The sequence below is a fragment of the Erpetoichthys calabaricus genome, chromosome 8 (assembly GCF_900747795.2).
Source record: "Erpetoichthys calabaricus chromosome 8, fErpCal1.3, whole genome shotgun sequence".
NCBI classification, from domain to species: domain Eukaryota; kingdom Metazoa; phylum Chordata; class Cladistia; order Polypteriformes; family Polypteridae; genus Erpetoichthys; species Erpetoichthys calabaricus.
This window is the reverse complement of record NC_041401.2, coordinates 179,903,560-179,923,792: the sequence shown is the minus strand read 5'-3', so window position 1 is coordinate 179,923,792 and position 20,233 is coordinate 179,903,560. Positions and strand designations below refer to the sequence as shown.

The window sequence follows — 20,233 nt, the reverse complement described above, 5'->3', positions numbered from 1 at the left end:
CCAGATGATTGTACAAATTGTTCTTATAAACTAGGCCATGTATGAAAGTGGTCAACCTTAAACCAAGGGTAACTTAGTATTAATATTTTAGATGATGGGTAGTTAAAGAAAAAAAGGAAAACAACAAGTTTGACTAACACAGACAATGCAGTAAATAGCAAATAAAGTGCAAGAAGAGCAAACATCATTTTGAACGTGGCGCAAAGTAACAACTCATACAAAATTACTGACACCAAATTGGCCATCTCAATAAGAGGCAGGCAACATTTTCACATATAAATACAAGACAATAAGAAAGTATGTTACATGCATATACAATCAACATTGTCATTCACCCCAAATTTAAAAGATAAAAAGAATAAGGTCAAAATATAATAGCGGGGAGAAAGGAGGAGACAGAGATCAGCCACCAGACATTATTGGCCTTCATATATAAAAGCAAAATTAATTTTTAGAAGTAGACAAAACCCTTACACCATGGTAGGAAAATATACTTGAATGAATCAAAGTTGATTCCCACTTGTTCTGGTTTTCATTCCAACCACTTCCATCTTGCTGTCCTAGATTTTACTCTACTAGACTTCTGCATGAATTTCTATGGCTCAGTCTGTAGTATTTGTATTTTTCCCTTGGGAACAAGTTCACTCGTTCTTTTTTAGTTTAGACAGTGTCTGAGTCCTGCATTATTAGAACGTAACAGATGATGTGTTTCGCAATTTAAGCTGAGGGATCCCGTCTCTTCAGCTCACTTGTAAACACTCATGACTGCCTGAAATCTGGAGATGTTAAGAGGCCAGTAGTGTCACCGTATCTAGCTGCAGTGACAGGAGTGGTGTCAGAAGGTTACAGAAGTCTGGCTAACAGATTGCAAATGTCTGTTCCTACAGAGTACATTACTGTGGGGTGCTTACCAGATTCCTATGCAGCCTGTACAAAGCAGTAACACTCAGACAGTATAAATAAATTAGGAGCTGGTATGGGGCTCATTAACAACATCCTAAATGTTTACCCCTTGTAGGCAAGGCGTGCATCAAAGGCAATGGCCAACATATGACATCCTAATTTTGATCTGACATGCACATCGCTGAATATTCAAACACATTTCAACTTATAAGGAAAAACTGAATGTGGGTTTTAAAGGGTCCTTACCAGCCAAATGTGGTCAAGTCCAAGTCTTTCTTCTTGGCAAGGCACAGTAGTGGCAGACAAAATGCAGGATGGGAGGCTTGTCTGCTACCTACTGTAAGGACCGGGTCATTGATAGTTTCCTAATAAGTTTGCTCCTTTACATGGAAGGTTTGGGTTAGCAAGATAAAGACATCTTGTGCCATGTAGCAGCACACCTGGTGTAAGGCATGTGTACTTGAATACTGAAAGGACATAACACAATCCTGAAAAGAATGAGGTAGAGTGTTAGCCATATCTGCTAAGACACTAAGGTTCTTTTCCACTGGGAAAGGGAGAAGCCACACACAGACGGAGGTATTCAGACCCATCCAGGACTATTAATTCTTTCACTCCTTCTTGTTACCATTATATCATTAGCTCCTCATTTACCCTCACCTACCTCCATGCATGTTTCTGAGCCAGTTACATGTCTAAGCCATCCTTTGAATTTGTGTAGAGTATATTGGCAGAGGAGAAAAATAACTGGCCTGTTTCTCTTAACAAGTGAGCTGAGTAGACTTGAAATGGTCTAATTGACTAAACTACTGGAACACACTGCATTTCTTTGCTAAATTTCTAGGAAACAGGTGAAGAAGTCAATGAAAAGCAGGCCTGGCATAGTGAGTTGGATTGGAAGGAGACCAGAAAAAAAAAAAAAAAAAAAGAAAATTCCCAGCCCCCAGTCATTTGCTCCAATGTGGAAAACTACAGGCCAGCAGGATGGGGGGGGGGGGGGGGGGGGGGGGGGGGGGGGGGGGGGAATTCAGACACAAAAGTACAAAAACTTCACTGATTAGGTTAAAGGAAAAAAAAAAACTACTAGTCTCGGTTTCTCAGAAATTCCAAGCATCCTCAGTCCAAAATTGCTTGGAGCTGACTTAGAAGGAGTCCCCTGGTGATCTCAAAGTAGTTTTCCAGTGTATCTTATTTCTAAATAAAACTGTTTACAAATAAAAAAAAAAAAAAAGCAAAATCAAGCAGCTGGATCACCACACCCTGGTCTCATTACAGAATGGGAGAGTCTTTCTGTAGCACTTAAGTAGAACCCAAACCCCCCATACCCCCCTCAAAAAAAGCACTCTCTTAACAAAACCTTCACATAGGGGATAAAATGGCACAGTCCAATTAAATACAGTGCACGGCCTGTTAAGATGGAGTGTAGCAGCAACACACATAGTATACAGTGATGATTAAAACCAACCCAGCATCCTTGGCCTGAGCTGCTGGCGTGTGCCTCCACGTTGTGAAAACAGAGCCCAGCCAGACGGCAGATTCTATCATTTTAGAACCAAAGCCATTGCCAAATGGATGGAAAGGTTTTTAGATGATAAGATGTCTCCACAGTGGGCAATCCCACAGGAAAGCACTTCTGGCACAGCCGTGAAAACCATAGGATATCGATCAGTGCTGTGTGACTGCTGTGCTAAACTGTGGAGTAGCAGGCTTAAAATAGAAAGAAGTTGAGGCATGGCAACCATACCACAGGAGAAAAGTCATTTTCAGCTCACCATGATATTCAACTCTTTTTCTTGTCTTTTTTTTCTTCCTTAAATTAAAATGAAGGAATGGATAACTGGTTGTCTTACTGTCCAAATGTGTTTTTTCCCCCCCCCCAAGCCTGCTAGCTGATGTGTATGGTGATGCCAGGCTTAGCTTGGATGACCTGTTCTAACGGGGGCCATGATGGCTGCTGTTTGAGGTACAGTTCTAGACGTTTGTATGCTTTCTTTGATTCGTTCTGTCCGCGTAGGCGACGTAGGCAGTTGAGCATTCCATACTCTATCGCCATCTAAGGGAGGGAAAACAAAAAAAAAAAAACAAAACGACAAAACAGTTATGAGAGATTTGTTTTTCCCTGTATTTCTCCAAAAATAAGCCACTGGGAATAAATGAACAGATTAATCTAAATGATTTTTCACACCCTTGGTACCACAGTTATCCATGGTTCTTGACACAGGATAACCATTTTTATTCAATACCAGCACTGCCCCTATTTCTCTGACTTGCTAATTTACTGCAGCACTGTATGACATCAAACTCATTACGTGGTGCACGTTCTCTTATGTGCTCTCGATGGGCAAAAGGGGTTGGGAGGGAACATTTCTCATAGTGGAAACTATTCATTTTCTTAAACCTATTTTACCCAGTATACGGAAGAAGCACACCAATGCATATTTACAGTGTTCTGCAAGGCAGACTCCTACTCAGATCCGGTCAGTTTAGTGTCACCATCAGCTTAACATCACGTCTTCAGAAAGTTTTCTAACCCTTTTCACAAATACAGCTCAAAGTAACAAACTCAAGACTTTACGGGTATTAGCTTCTTTTAAACATGCAAACCTCGCAATTTCTCAGGCTGATAGTGTTCTCACGTGAAAGTCTCATCCCAGGTAAGAGTATGGAGATCCTGAAAGATGTGCAAAAGCTCCACAAGCACTGACTGAAATTGTTTAAAAATCTGACAGAAAACACCCTGGTGAAAAGCAGTAATCGAGTGCTAACTTCAGTCTGTTCATGCAATTTCAAACAATGTACTCAAATTGAAGAGTTGCTATTGAGATATGAACTGTATAAACAGGAAATTGAATAAAATGCCTTTCAAGAAAGTAAATTACATTTAACTGTTTCACTCCTCCTTCACTTCCCATCCACCAGAGTGAAGCACTCCCTTCATAAATTAAACGCAGAGTCAATTAAGCAAGTGGACATTGACTGCATCTGCTGGTTTCAACAATTTCCTCTTCGGCTTGGGTTTTGAGAAAAAACTTTCAAGTTCTAATTCCACCCAAGTTCTAGACAGTTTTCAAGTTTTTAAACTTTAAAAAAGATTTAAATAAATATATAAACCTATACTTTCATTTTTCACTTTCAGAGTCTCTCATGACTAGTTTCTGTACATGAGGACTCCATGTATGCTCTGCCTAGCAATTTTCTGTTGGAATTGTACTGTTTTATGTGGAAAAAAACTGTTGGGTCAGTTTCTGGGAATTCTTAGTTCCACTTTGTCCACAGATACCCCTTGCCCCTGCCATTTGTTAGTAAATTCTTAAGAGCGGCCTGCATGTATAATATGGGCTACTGTGATCGTCAGGAGGTGCAATAATGGGAATGAGCCCGTTACTGGCATCAATGGAGCTCTGTGGATATCACCATCTTCCCAAAAGCCCTTGATGCTTCCTGGTGTTTACCCACTTGGTGGGATGTCCTCGTACTTACCTCCAGCATGAACGCACAGATAAAATGGAGAGCACATAAGCCTATCAGGAGTAGCTTGAAGTTCATGTCGTCTATCTCCTTGAGTTGCAAAATCATCAGAAGGAAATGTGCAGGATACAAGGTGATCCAAACCATGAGTCCAAAAAGCACCAATAGAACCAGCAAAAAGATCACTATGAAATGAAAAAAGCAGATATTTGTGTTATGTTTATCTGGCAGAGAGGTATGAGGTGTCCTGGTTAAAAAAAAAAGTTCATTTTTATAATATCAGAAAACACCAAGTTAAAAGCTATCATCATTTTCTGCTTACACAACGAAATTCAAAATCAGAAAATATCAACCTAAAAAAGTATAGAACTATCATCATTGGCTACTTACAGAATGAGATCCACAGAAAAACTCCCAGAATGTGCCAATCACCAAGTAAGGCAACCATAAATCCCAAAAACACCAAACCAAAGAGTTTTCACATTGGTGTCAATTAAGGAATCCATTCCCGGACGGGTTTATCCATTCCCGGGAATTCGGGAATCCCAGGCTCTCGGGGATGACACACAGTGCATGGGCATCTCATATGTGAACAGTTTTAGAACGACCGACACTTATTTTTAATAAAACTACTGCAATATGTTGACACAAATAAAAGACTAACCTTATCTACAAGCAGTTATGCTGTCATATAAGTACATGCATCTTTAGCTGCGGTAATAAGAACGTAGAAAGCACAACCTGTCCAGCGTGCGGTCGTCCAGTCAAGAGCGCATCTTCATGCAGAGTATGCCAGCCGCTGAGAAAGCACGCTCTGCCTCCACTGAAGCAGGCGGCACAGTCATCAGATACTGATACACTTGTTCTAAACAATGCCCGCGCTTGCCGTTGCTCTGAAACACCACCATTTCAGCTTTTACTGATGCATCCAGTTTCTTGTCATCATTCTGTGATGGCAAGTTTCTTGACACAGATAATGCGGATGCAACAGACTGACGCATTGCAATTTCAAATTCCTGTTCAAATCTGTCAACAGCACAGATGTCAATGAACTCTGCCCCGTCCCGGCATTCGGGAGCTGCACTTTTACACGCTATATATGCGAGCTTGCCCGTTCCTGTTTTCCCAGGAATTACAGCAGTTTCATTCCCGGGAATGCGGGAATGGAAAATGTCCGGGAATCCCGAGCTCCCGGTAACCTAGTGTCAATATTAGGGATTGAGAAATATCTGAGATTTCAGCAATCTGCCTTACTTGTAAACCAGTGTGGTAAAACATCATAGCTACCTAGAGAGGCTGGACATTAGAGTTGCTGGCATTGCAGGCCAGGGAGAGAGGACATTAGACATTACAAGTCATAAGTCAGAGTGACAGAAAGTCAAGCATGTGCTAACTAGTGAGCTGGATGATAAGATTACTAACAAGTCTTAGAGTGGGTAATAATAATAATAATAATTCATTACATTTATATTGCACTTTTCTCAGTACTCAAAGCACTATCCACACAGGGAGGAACCGGGAATCGAACCTACAATCTCCCACTTGAAAAGCAGCAGCACTACCGCTGCACCACCTGCGAGAGTAATACCCAAAATGATCAGACCAGAAAGGTGGAGATCACCAATTCCAGAATTTCCCAGCCAGAGTCTCACATATCAAAAGCTGCCATAATGAAGAATCTGACTTTAGAGGCAGGATTGTCAGAACAGTTTTGTAGGAGCCACACAGATACAGCGACTCCTTAATACTTTGTCAAGCAAGAGAGTGATATGCGAGAGAGTGCAACTGCTGTGTTGTGCAAAACTGAACCTGGTGTAAATGCACACATTTTTAATTCATGTGAGAGAAAAAAATATATATTTAATGGCACACAATCAACTCACTTGTCACACCAGTACCCCGACCTTTTGCTCACCATTTGTGTAGAGGGGCTTCCGAAATGGATATCCTTTGGAAAGGACTATGGCCACTATTAGATACTGATATCCTGACACACAGAAAAGGGCCGTGTTTTCATAGTTGGGGAGGTTTTTAGGAAAAAGAGATGTTGCATTAACTGGAACAAACCTAGAAGATAAATCAGAAGGTGAGTCAGAACAAGAAACTGAAGGTTCAACCTGCAGAGATATACAGTTCGGTCCATAAATATTTGGACATAGAAAACTTTTTTTCTAATTTTGGTTCTGTACATTACCACAATGAATTTTAAATGAAACAACTCCGATACAGTTGAAGTGCAGACTTTCAGCTTTAATTCAGTGGGGTGAACAAAACGATTGCATAAAAATGTGAGGCAACTAAAGCATTTTTTGAACACAATCCCTTCATTTCAGGGGCTCAAAAGTAATTGGACAAATTAAATAACTGGAAATAAAATGTTCATTTCTAATACTTGGTTGAAAACCCTTTGCTGGCAATGACAGCCTGAAGTCTTGAACTCCTGGACATCACCAGATGCTGGGTTTCCTCCTTTTTAATGCTCTGCCAGGCCTTTACTGCAGCGGCTTTCAGTTGCTGTTTGTTTGTGGGCCTTTCTGTCTGAAGTTTAGTCTTCAACAAGTGAAATGCATGCTCAATTGGGTTAAGATCAGGTGACTGACTTGGCCATTCAAGAATTTTCCACTTCTTTGCTTTAATAAACTCCTGGGTTGCTTTGGCTGTATGTTTTGGGTCATTGTCCATCTGTATCATGAAACGCCGCCCAATCAATTTGACTGCATTTAGCTGGATTTGAGCAGACAGTATGTCTCTGATGTCTCTGAACACCTCAGAATTCATTCGGCTGCTTCTGTCCTGTGTCACATCATCAATAAACACTAGTGTCCCAGTGCCACTGGCAGCCATGCACGCCCAAGCCATCACACTGCCTCCACCGTGTTTTACAGATGATGTGGTATGCTTTGGATAATGAGCTGTTCCACGCCTTCTCCATACGTTTTACTTGCCATCATTCTGGTAGAGGTTGATCTTGGTTTCATCTGTCCAAAGAATGTTTTTTCAGAACTGTGCTGGCTTTTTTAGATGTTCTTTAGCAAAGTCCAATCTAGCCTTTCTATTCTTGAGGCTTATGAGTGGCTTGCACCTTGCAGTGCACCCTCTGTATTTACTTTCATGCAGTCTTCTCTTTATGGTAGACTTGGATATCGATACGCCTCCCCCTGGAGAGTGTTGTTCACTTGGTTGGCTGTCATGAAGGGGTTTCTATTCACCATGGAAATGATTCTGCGATCATCCACCACTGTTGTCTTCCATGGATGTCCCGGTCTTTTTGCGTTGCTGAGTTCACCAGTGCTTGCTTGCTTTCTCAGGATGTACCAAACTGTAGATTTTGCCACTCATAATATTGTAGCAATTTCTCGGATGGGTTTTTTCTGTTTTCGCAGCTTAAGGATGGCTTCTTTCACCTGTGTGGAGAGCTCCTTTGACCGCATGTTGTCTGTTCACAGCAAAATCTTCCACATGCAAGCACCACACCTCAAATCAACTGCAGGCCTTTTATCTGCTTAATTGATAATGACATAATGACGGACTTACCCACACCTGTACATGAAATAGCCTTGGAGTCAATTGTCCAATTACATTTGAGCCCCTGAAATGAAGGGATTGTGTTCAAAAATGCTTTAGTTGCCTCACATTTTTATGCAATCGTTTTGTTCACCCCACTGAAGTAAAGCTGAAAGTCTGCGCTTCAACTGCATCCGAGTTGTTTCATTTCAAATGCATTGTGGTAATGTACAGAACCAAAATTAGAAAAAAAATTGTGTCTGTCCAAATATTTATGGACCTAACAATACTACAAGCTGTCAAGGGTGATTTCAATGTAAAGCACTGGAGAAGTAAAAAAAAAAAATTATGAAGAATTTATTATTCAAAATGGAGCCAACACTTCGAAAATGCCAATATAAATATAGCAAAGTGCTTTATTCAGACCAAAGGGAACAAGATGGACAATGCTGAACCACAGCATGAAACAACTGAAAAATATTTAGTGATTTATGTTGATGCAACAATCTCAGTGTACAGACAATGCACAAAATGTTAAAATTTTATGTAAAAATTGACTATATATGAAGGGTGTTATGTTAATACTTAAAAATGTGGAAGGAAAGCCACATTTGGAGTATCATCTGCAGCCCTGGCCCCTATGTATCAAACAAGACCTCTCTAGTAGCTGTACAGAGAAGAGCAAAGAAGTGAATTTTGGAATAAAAAGGCATGTCAGACTTTGACATACTAAGGGAATTAAACATCTCATCAATTCCACTTCACATAAGATCCTTAGGAAGCCAAGGTAAACCCCAGCAGTACAGAGTGTAAAGCAGGTATCAACCCTGGACTGGATACCAGCCCATCACAAGGCATACTGACTTACATCACTACACCAGAATAATTTACAACTGCCAAATACATGAATGTCATTAGGATGTGGAAACACCCCAGTGGTGACCCATTGCCACACAGGGGCTTTAAACATGAACCTTATAGCTGTCAGGAAGAATCAGTAACTACTGTGACACATAAATTATTCATATATTTACAGAAACAAAGATAAGTTCAGACCATGGAAAAATGTACTTGGTATAATATGGTATTAACAGGGTACCTGTATGCACGGAAACATCACACACTATAACTGTGTTTAAGTGAACCAAAGTAAAAACTAACATTTATGTGTAGCAGAAATGTTTACACTAATCATGGTAGATATATGGGTGGAGTCTTACCAGTCCTCAGAGTTGGTAATAAAATAGCAACCTATCTGGATGCCTAGGACAAGAAAGGTCTGCAGGAGAAGGCTGCCCAGAACTGGGATGCTAATTAGGCTACCCTGCGGCCGCTCAGGGCAAAGTTCCTTGGCAGGGCCCGTTTTACCCATCAGAAGAGCAATGGAGGTGGTAATGATTAGGTCAATGTACAAAAACTGAAAATCTCCTAGGTTTGTGTTAATCTGCAATAAAGAAAAAACAAAAAGACATGAGTTACACAAAAACAGAATGTTGTCTCAACCCAAATCCTACTATTTTATTATACCCGCTTCATCCAAATCAAGGTTGTACCATGCTGGATCCTAAAGTTTGACATGATGCGAATCAATCACTAGGCTGACTCACATGCACTCCGAACTCTCTCATACTGGACCAATTAAGAACCACCAGTAAAACAAACTGACATATTTGGGATACTGGAGGAATACTAGAGAGTGTTCACAGTAAAAACCCCACACATAATGTTTTTCTCCTATACCCCAAATACAGTCAATTTTTGGTTAGCTGCCAACCCTGTATCGGTGTATTGGCTTGGCATGAGTGAGTACAGGTGTACGTGTAAGTGTACCCTGTGATAGACAGGATTTCCTTATTCAATGTTAGCTCCAGGCTAGAGCTGGTTCCAATGCTGTTGAGACATGCGTTAATTACCAGGGACGCTATTCACAACACTTGCGAAGTCCCCAGTTTCACAGACTAACTTGGCCATAGTCAATTATCTATCATTGTTCTTTTGTATTAATGAGTAGCAATTTCTACACTTGACTTGCTTTCTGCAACACTTACCGAGTACAGAATGAGCACAGACATGAACTGGATGAGGCTGTACATGGCCATGTATTTGAAGAGCCCAAACGAGGTTATGAGAGAACAGCGGCCTTCCCTGAAGAAAAAGTGGACAAAGGTCAGTATGGAGTACATACCAGCCCAAAACATCTAAACAACTGATATAATTTTTTTTGAAATTAATGAATTTTTTAATAGAGATTTCATGAAATATAAACCAGTTCCTGTATCAATGCTTAAAAAAAAAAAAAAAAATCTGGGTTACAATCAACATAGACATGCTTATGTGAAAAGAGCTTAAGAGTAATAGACAGGGATGTAAGGCAGGGACAAACAGTACTTTTTAATGGGGGCCGCCATCAAACCCTGTTTAACTTTAATTCTTCATTAGCCAGACCAATGTCACATACAGGGCTTATTATACCCAGTCCTGCACCATCAATATAAGACTTCAAAGCTGACACAGAAGAAAAAAACGGTCAACAAAATCTCTCTTCCTTGGCAATCAGTGAAAAGTTCATCTCACGTTCTCAGACCTGGTGTTGAGCCCATCTGCCTAGGTCTAAGCTTTGTGTATTTCTCACCATAAAAATGATAGCTATTCAAAGTTCTAAAGTATACTCTGCTCTGGAGAACTATTATCATGTGGTGCCCCAGCTCCCATTGTGTTCGTCCATTTCTCATATAGCACCAGACTAATACTGCAGTCACCTCTAATTTTCTTTCAGGCACACTGTAAATGACTATGTGCAAGACTGTGAGTACGACCAACATCAAGGATAGACTCTAATATTCCAGGACCACACACTGGCAAAATAGGAGTCCAAAAATCAATAGAAAAAATACAATATTTAAGTACACATTCCTATTTTTTGTCAAACATTTTTGAAATGGAAACACATTACTGTATTTCTCATTTTCTATGTATAGAATATATATTAAAGTCTGATTTTTGCTGTCTTTTAAGTAATCATCAAATAAACAAACCATCAAGATACATAAACTGCATGAATCTCTCAGAGAGATGAAAGCCTTCTTACCGAATGATTAGCGGAACGCACTCAATGTTGTCAATCTTCGACGTGAAAGCGGATGCAACAGAGGCCTCAGCCTCCGAGAGGGAGATTCCCGCATCTGCTGCCTTTAGGGCTCCACAGTCATTGGCACCATCTCCGCACATCCCCACACAGTAGCTAAAAGAAAAAGCAAATCTTCAAGCCACAGAGGAATTTCAAACCTGGCAGATGCATTTTACGGAAACTGCCCACCTACTCTCACATATGGTTTGGCTCGTTGGGCAGAACCAAACATTGAACTAAAATCAAGCTAGTCATACAAATCAACATATTGAGGCATTCTAGGGCTACGTCCATAGTAGTATACTTTCATTAAAAAATACAAATATTAGTCTCCGTTTTCCCTTTTCAACCACACAACCCCAGCATTTTCAACCCCTGAAAATGAAGATTATTTTGATGACACTCTCCAGAGCCAGATACTTCTGCAAAAGCCAGCTCGGTATTGTGATGCAGACTTTTGAAAATGCAGACTCTAATCATGCTCTGATTTGTTTAAGCTTGTTTGTTTCGTAGCCCTTCTCTGATTGGTTCCTGCTCATTATGTCATCTCATTGCCCAATTGGTCACCATATTCCCACATAGTGCACTTGGAAAAGCGCTTGTTGTGTTGCTTACTAGTACGCATGTAAATCGCCCTTTGTACAGTCTGAATACTGCATACACGCGCAAAAGGCAAATAACCTACTGATCACTATAGTTTTCCAATAAATCCTGTGACCCTTCAAGGATTTTTCCGGTGTTGGTGAACTGCTGCTTCAAACATGTTTTTGGTCATTTTAGTGTGGATAAAGAATCTTTTGTAAGCGATGTTAAGTGTGGACAGATATGGTTCTAGTTTAAAAAACATCATTTGTAAATGAAAACACAGTAGTGTGGGCATAGCCTAGGGCAGGGGCTCACAACAGGAAATCCTATCACCAGCATACCATCCACTTTTTCAGGATAGGTCAAACATCATAAGGGCACACAACACCAGAGCACAGATAAAGTTGCACATTGTGAGCTCGTAAACAGATGAGACAAGTATGGATAACATGTATGGGTTGAAAGAAGGCCTGTTGATTATGTTTATGTTCCTACTTGAGTGCCTGGAGTTCTTCAACTAGCTGTGTCTTCTGCTCAGGTGCCATCCGGGCAAAAATGGAGCCTTGTACCAGGATCTGGTTAAAAAAAAAAAAAAAAAGAAAAAAAAACCAAAAAGACATAAATGTCAATGTGCTATTTACTTGAGTATAAGTTTTCAAATACTATATTGTTTTAATTTTAAGCAACAGTGTCATGGCATTGCAGCCCCTTCTGTAATTATGCAACCTTGAGTCATCAGCAAGGACGCCTTCACATTCTGTCCTCAGTAGTGCAACCTCATTTCATTCTCAGAAAGCATTTCTTGTAAGTTTATTCATTGTTTTTTTTTTATATAGTTTGGATAGTATTGTTATTAATGTTTAAACATTGTTACATGTTTATATTTTTGCTCATGCTTTTGTGATCAAATAGCACAGGCAAATTGTGACATACTGTATGTCAGATAGCTCTAAATGATGCAGCTGGTTAAAGAAAGATACATCTTTGCTTCTTTTGATTTGCACAGTTAATTCATTTGTAGTGATGGTGCTTCATTTGTAATATTACTTTATGCTCATTTTATTTTATGTATGTTTTTATAGTTTCAAAATATTGGTGATTCAACACAGAGCAAGACATTCAAGAATAGTTTGTTCCTTTTGCTTCTTTATTGGTTACCTTGTTTAGTCATCTGTTGAGCTTTGCAAACTATGCATGGCAGGGTCAGAATAAACTAAAGTGCTAAAAGTTTAATTTTCTGTAACACAAGTAAGCACTTTGTTGTTAAGAATTAAAATAGTAGTTTTTGTTTGTAATTTTTAAATGAACTATCTATTAATATTTGCTTTTACTCGACTTTATGTACTGTCTTGGAAGGATAAAATCATCACTTTTGGAACTTAAAAATCAAGCAACAATCTACCTGGGATACAAATCGTTATCTCAGATGGATTGCGATGGCCTGTAACGTTTTTTTTTCTACATGTATGCATATTTTCTTTCATGTTTATCTAAGTGTTTCAAGTTTCAAAACCTCCACCATCACTCCAGTTACAAAAAATTCGAAGATCACAGACTTGAATGACTTATAAGACCAGTAGCTTTAACCTCTGTAGTAATGAAGACCTTTGAGCAACTTATTCTGAATTACCTCAAGAATGCTACAAAAGACTTCCTGGTCCCATTTCAGTTTGCATACAGAGCCAACTGGTCTACGGATGATGGAGTGAATTTGGGTCTATGATTTATTTACCTCCATCTTGCTAAGCCAGGGGCACAGGTGAGTATCTTGTTTGTGGACTTTACTTCTGCTTTCAATACTACCATCCCAGGGCTCCTAGATAAGAAACTCACCCAGTTCAACATGCCATTGGATTACTGACTTTCTTACAGATAGGAAACGCATTAACCCATTACTACTGGTGCACGCAGGTCTCTGTCATTTCCCCACTTCTCTTCTCACATTATACAAATGCCTGTACTTTTGCTGATTCATCTGTCAAACTTCTCAAAATTATATCACACTAATAGGCCTCATTTCAAACAATAATAAATCCTTTTACAGATGAGAGGTTAAAAATTGAAATCTCTAGTGCAGTCATAATAATTTGGACATTAAAATTCAAAACACTCAGGTAATGATCAAAGATTTCAGTAAATAGCCAGCTGCTCACCAATCACTTGCTTAAAATGGCTCAGCCGATGGGAAGACAGAGTCATTTAACTCTTTGAGGGCTGAACAGTTTATGAAAAGCAATCGTTTCACACAGAAATCAACATAAAACGTCTGTTGCCGCATGCTGTGGCTGCCAGTTTGACAAGAATGTGTGGCAGGCTTGCTGCCAGGCTGTCTTTGCATGGCTGGGACATGGTCACAGTGCATTGCAATCTGGTTTCTACCTCTTATCATTGTTAAGTGGCAGTCCTCCCTGGCAAACATTGTCAGTACAACGATTACCTGGGGACCAGTCAGCTGAAGCTGGAACCTCACATTCGTTTTTCGATCACTAGTTTCAAAATTTGAGTTCAACAAGTCATAGTCCAGCTCAGAGATAATAGGCAGAACGTCGTCCATGGAGTATTTAGCTTTACGCATTCACTTTGATCTCTAGTTAGAAGTCAGTGCCATTTTTGCCGTTGTTTGCGCCTTGTTACTCACACGAGCGCAGGTAATCTCGGTCAAACCAATGAATCTAACTTTCCTTCTAGCAACGAGAGTCCAACTAAAACATAACGGTTGGTTTTGTCACAGTTTACAGTGAATTACCATCGTCACCTCCTCCTTTTGACAAAAGTTGATGTTTTTGTGCGCTGTGCTGTCACAATACCTTAAGTGGGACAATGATGTCACATGTGTTATCAAGAAAGACCATCAGAGAATGTTCTTTTTGCATTAGCTGAGACAATTCAATCTCCCTCAAGCAATATTGCTCCAGTTCTACACAGCCATCATCGAGTCCATTCTGACCCCATATCTGGTTTGATGCTGACTCTGCTCAGCCTAAGGTCAATCTACAGAACATTGTTAAAACCTGTGAAAAGATCATAAGCTGCAATTTACCACTCATTCAAACCCTATATAAGTTCAGGGTAAGGAAGCGGGCCACAAAGATCATTGCTGATCTGACTCACCCAGGGCACAATCTATTCCAAAGATTTCCCTCCAGCAAAACCTTTGTGCAGTAAAAGCTAAAACAACACGTCACCTAAACAGTTTTTAAATAATACAGTTATTCTGATTAATCAGGTTTGAGCGTCTACCCAGTATCTATGTATACCTCTGTACACTGCATTACCTGGACTCTTTTTTTATCAAAATGTATCTCTTTATATTTAGTGTTGCCCTAGTATGCTGCATCATATTTTTATCTTTTCCTATTGATCTTTTTGTATTCTGTGTTGTCCTTGTATATTGCATCAGTACATCATCATCTCATCTCCACCAGGCTGCCAATCAGCTCCCGCCAGCCTTTTTGGTCCTTGGCCAGTTTCTCCAGCTATTCCCATGTCTGGCCAATCCTCTTGTCTCACTCCAGTTCACTGCTTTCAGGCGTTTTTTGGCCGACTCCTCTTCCTCCTCCCTTGTGGGTTCCAGGTGAGGGCTTGTCTTGTGATATTGGTTTCAAGTCTAAAGAGGGTGCATCCAAGCCACCTCCAGTGTCTCCAACAGGCAGGATTTTGTTGCTGATCTTGTCTGGCCAGTACATCTTAAGAATACTTCTGAGGCAGCTGTTGATGTAAACTTGGTTTCTCTTTGGGGTGGTGACAGTGGTTTCTCCATGTTTCGGCTCCATAAAGTAAGACAGGCTTCACAATGGTGTTGAAGACTGACCTTGGTGTTGATTTCAGAGGATCGCCAGATGTTCTTCAGCTGAAAAAAGCCACCCTCACCTTGCTGATTCGGGTTCTAACATCTGGCATCTGTCCCACCTAGTCTATCGATGATGCTGCCAAGGTAGGTAAAGTTGTCCACCGCTTCTAACGCCTCTCCTTCCAGCGTGATAGACATTGGACTGGCTGTTTTGACCTTTAAAGGATTGCATCAGTACTATCGAGACAAATTCCAATCACACATTAGTGTACCTAACCAATAAAGCTAAATTCTGATTCTGATAATCTTAGTTTATAATGATCAGACACTTTACAACCTAGCAGAAAAGGGAGCTGGTGACAGCAAGAGATTACCCAGATAAAGCTTTTTATTGCTTTTATGACCAAAGAAACATGAACAAAATCTTTTCATTTTTTTGTTATTTGAGTATGCCTAAACAAGAAAGTGGTTTCATAATGCCCTTAATTTGAGGCACCATTATTGTGAGTTAGTTGCATAATGAGTATCAATCCATGAGAACAATGATCACACTAAGCATGTTCCAACCTGTGTAGTGTGCACAAGATGAAGGTAATACAGTGTGTTTTTTGCAAGTGTTATTTTATTGAAATTATCAGAAGATATCACATCAATCTAATTATCAGTACTGGAACAATTCACAAAAAAGCACTTACAAAAGGTTACCTTGTAATGTGTTTCAAAAATGAGCAAAGATGTCACTTGTGCAGTAAGTAAAAATGGTAAACAATCCCTATTTCAGTCTGAGACATTCTTGCTCTAATACACAACTTCCCACATGGTTATTCAGCATGCAGAACATAAAAGTACTTTCTGAAAGGAGAAAAAAGCAGCCAGAAAACAACAGGAGCTAAATGTGTTCAGCTTAAAAAGTTCAAAGAGAATTTAAAACCATTGTTAGAGTGGGACCACAAAGTTTTCCCAAAAAAGAAAATGAGTCAGTATGCTCCATATTTATAGCATTTTAGCATGCCATTTTCAAATATTTACGCCAAAATAAACTAAAAACATAACAAGCTTTGGTAAAATCTGGCAGTTCTCCATAAAATAACAGTTTATATTCACATAATGTGCCCAAACATATTTTCAAAAAGGAATCTGAACAGATCCAAAGCCCCCAAGTTGCTTTCTTGTACAGGGCAGCACAACCACTTTACTTGCTTGTGTCCTCAGAATACTGACAATATATTTTCTACTTCTATTTATGTGATTTTATGATTTTGTTTCTCAAAAAACTCTACCACAATATTGAAATAGGAAAACGAATTTCTGATTGACCTCTGTAGCCTAGCTCCACCTCTATCTTGAACAGTTCAACCAAGATTCAAATTAATTAACCTGAAATTACAAACTTTGAGAAATTCACATTATTTTTGTATAATGGTACAGAAGCTTATTTCCACACTTAAAAAAAATAAAATAAAATTTTTAAAAATTATATATATATATATATATATATATACATACTGTATATTATTGCATTGTTTTGCAAAAGCATTGCTTTAGATCATGCACACCCATGCAAACCCTGGCACAAAGAGGCAGGAACGACAGCTCTGCGCTATCACTCTGCCTGTATTATAACATCTAAACTTTAACCTGATAAAAACAAAATGTACACTTGTACCTTTTTTTCACTTTTTGTCACTTGACTGCAAGCTGCACACATGCGTAATCTTTCTGTCAGTAGCTGCCACTGGAATACCGAAGCACATGCATGCACGATGATAATGGCAGCAGCAAGCAACGTCTTTGCAAAATAGCACAGTTTTTTCATGAAGTAATGCAATATGTACTGTGACATAATGTAAAACTTTTGCCAAATAATTTAGTAATATTTTTGAGTGGTGAGAATAGAAAACTGCACAATTAGTAATGACTCCCAAAAGCCAAATGTGAAATGTTTGAATATGTAATCATTACAGCATCTTAACTGTGACGTTAATGGTACTTTAAATATCTAGTCTCACAATTTTCCTTATTTTAAACCTTTTAATCTCTGCACACATTTCCTTTCTATAATCACTAAATTCTATATGAACTGGGTCAATTGTAAGTGAGAAAATCAAAGACAAGGTAACATACAGTCACAGTCCTGGAGACCTCAGTCAACAAGCCACCCACTCCTCTTGAACATTTTACATTGCACTCTGGTGACAAAATCTTTCCGCCCATAATTATACTTTATTGTTCCCATTAACTTTTCTCTTATTACCAAAAAAACAAAAACACATCAAGGACACACCTGGGGAAGGATGTTTCGAAAATGTTCACACAGCACAGCAAATGACTTCCCATTGAGTGCAAGGTGGTATGGCCCTTGGTCAAGAAAATGACTCCCTTGTTGGTATAAGCCCTGTGAACACATGCAAGCAACAGCAGTTAAAATTAGTTAAAAAGTTATCAGTTATAAAGTCACTTAAATATTAATACCCTAGTCTTACAGTTAGGATTGACAAAATGTGTACTAAAATAAAGATCACCATTTAAGAGCATTACAATATTTTAATAATAATTATTTACATTTTTATAGCACTTTCTCACTACTCAAACACTTTAGTGTCTGGGGAGCCATTTCAACCACCACTAATGTGTAGCGTCCACCTGGATGATATGATGTGATGACAGCCATTTATGTGCTAGTATGATCACCACACATTAGCTGTTAGGTGGTGAAGTGGTGTGTGAGTGAGAGAGAGAGAGATAGACAATTAGAGACAGATGATGATTAAGGGGCTAGGAATGACCAGGCCATGGATGGCTATTTATACCTTGCTCTTTTAAAAAGGATGCCCAGGCATCTTTCATGATTACAGAAAGCTAGGACCTCAATTTTGTGTCTCATCTAAAGGACGGCGCCATTTTTACAGCACGGTGTCCCCGTAACTGCACTGGGGCATTAAGAACCACATTCAGACCACAGGGTATGGACCCACTGCTGGCTTCATCAACAACTCAAGCTTTTCCTGGTTGGTCTCCCATCCAAGTACTAACCAGGCCAGAACGTACTTAGCTTCAGGTCGATTACTCTTCTGAAGTACACACTAAACACAATAGTATCAAAATAAAATTTTAAAGTTTAAAATAATATACAAAGTTCAAATATTTAAAAGGATCACATTTTTAGATTTAAAAACACCTAAACCAATGAATTTAACTCAATTTGGTTAATCCTTAATTTGTTTTATTCTTAGGTAGAGCAGTTCCATTTAAAAAGAGCTATACAGTTAGAAAATATAGTAGAGTTAAAATGCAAAATAACAAGAAGCAACATACAAAACACAATCTTAAAACAAATTTAAACATGTATAAAATATATTCTAAATAACTCATGAAGTTTAAAGGTTTCAAGGCAGGAACCAACCACAGACTGGGAAGCAGTTTACTGCAGGGCACATTCACGCACACACACTATAGACCAGTTTCTCTTAGTTGATCCAAGGACACACACACTTTTAAATTAAAGATAGGACTGTTGACCAGTGAATGAGGGGTGAGAGGTGAATCTTCAATTCAACGCACTTAATGGAAGTTCTCTAAATTGGGTGTAACAGCACATAGTTTAGTTTGAATGAGTATTTTGCAAACATAAGCTGACAATTCTTTGAACCTCACATTGACTGTATTGTCATAACAGAGAACAACAGAGAGGACATACAGCTGGTGGCAAAGCATTGTTCACTTTTATAACGAGCCCACTGATGTCCCAAAGTACAATCTGGTTTTTCAGAAAGATTTTTCTCTTTCAAGAGGTTATGTATATTTTAAACATGTAATGTGTTCTCTCCACACATTTATTTTTTAATAAGGCTCTTTTTAGGAGATTTTCAGCCATAGGTTTATCCTTCATAACCACAGGCTTGCTGCCAGTCCGATGACGTTAACAAGAGCACCATATCTCTCTGCCATTTAAAATTGTCACCCCTACTTTGAGCTCCGGTTCACGTGGACCTGGAATGGCGTAGAAATGTCACATCAATCACCCGTCTAATTGTTAGAATCCACTTTTAAGCCAAATTAACTCATGGTTGTCTCCAGACATACATTATATGTCTGGCTCTGTGAGACTAGGAAACATGAGGCAGCAGTGCTAATAACTGTGTCAAAATGCTGCCTCTAAAGTGAATGTAAAAAAATGCCTACAAACATAATATACAATTGATCCATATATATTCAATTCACTTTATTTTTGTATAGCGCTTGTAACTGAATGAAGGCTCAGAGTGCAGTATAAGTTCACAGGTAAAATACTATTATAACGTAATAAATGACTAATTACATAAATGTATACAGATAAAGATTAGTTTAAATACTAAAGAAAACAAAGCTGTTCCAAACTGATTAACATAAATAGAACCTACCAATGTCTGTCCATTAACATTACTGCTGAGCTATGGCCAGTCAACAACGGAGGAGAGGAAAACAAAAACTCCAGTCAGCAATATGCATTCCCAGAAGACAGAGGCACTTGGGCTCCTGACCAGCTGAGCTGGAGATGTCCCCTGCAGAAGCATGATAGCGAGTGCTTACCTGGGTGATCACTTCTGCACTGTCCTGCCCATAGGTTCCAGACTCTGCCAGGAGAAACTTAAGTGTGGCAGGCTTATGATGTACTGGGGGAGATGCGTGCACAAAGATGATCCGTTCTCCTGTTGCTACCATTCCACAGTTTTGGGCCACATTCACTGCAGTCAGTATATTATCTCCTGGAAAAACAATACATAAACAGTGTATATATATATATATATATATATATATATATATATATATATATATATACACACACACACACACACACACACACATACATACATATA

General features: G+C 39.1%; 1 protein-coding gene across 1 annotated transcript in view; it reads right to left on the bottom strand.

Moving 5' to 3' along the window:
- Positions 1 to 2,775: 2,775 nt before the first annotated feature.
- The window catches only part of atp13a2 (ATPase cation transporting 13A2), a 171,000-nt gene continuing 153,542 nt past the window's right edge, over positions 2,776 to 20,233 (bottom strand). The window contains exons 9-17 of the mRNA XM_051931273.1: positions 19,947 to 20,122; positions 17,662 to 17,772; positions 12,083 to 12,162; positions 10,964 to 11,116; positions 9,924 to 10,020; positions 9,096 to 9,319; positions 6,287 to 6,438; positions 4,384 to 4,556; positions 2,776 to 2,956 (exon numbers count right to left, since the gene is read on the bottom strand). Coding sequence (XP_051787233.1) covers positions 2,789 to 2,956; positions 4,384 to 4,556; positions 6,287 to 6,438; positions 9,096 to 9,319; positions 9,924 to 10,020; positions 10,964 to 11,116; positions 12,083 to 12,162; positions 17,662 to 17,772; positions 19,947 to 20,122 — 1,334 coding nt within the window. The 3' untranslated portion in view covers positions 2,776 to 2,788. The remainder of the gene's footprint in view (positions 2,957 to 4,383; positions 4,557 to 6,286; positions 6,439 to 9,095; positions 9,320 to 9,923; positions 10,021 to 10,963; positions 11,117 to 12,082; positions 12,163 to 17,661; positions 17,773 to 19,946; positions 20,123 to 20,233) is intronic.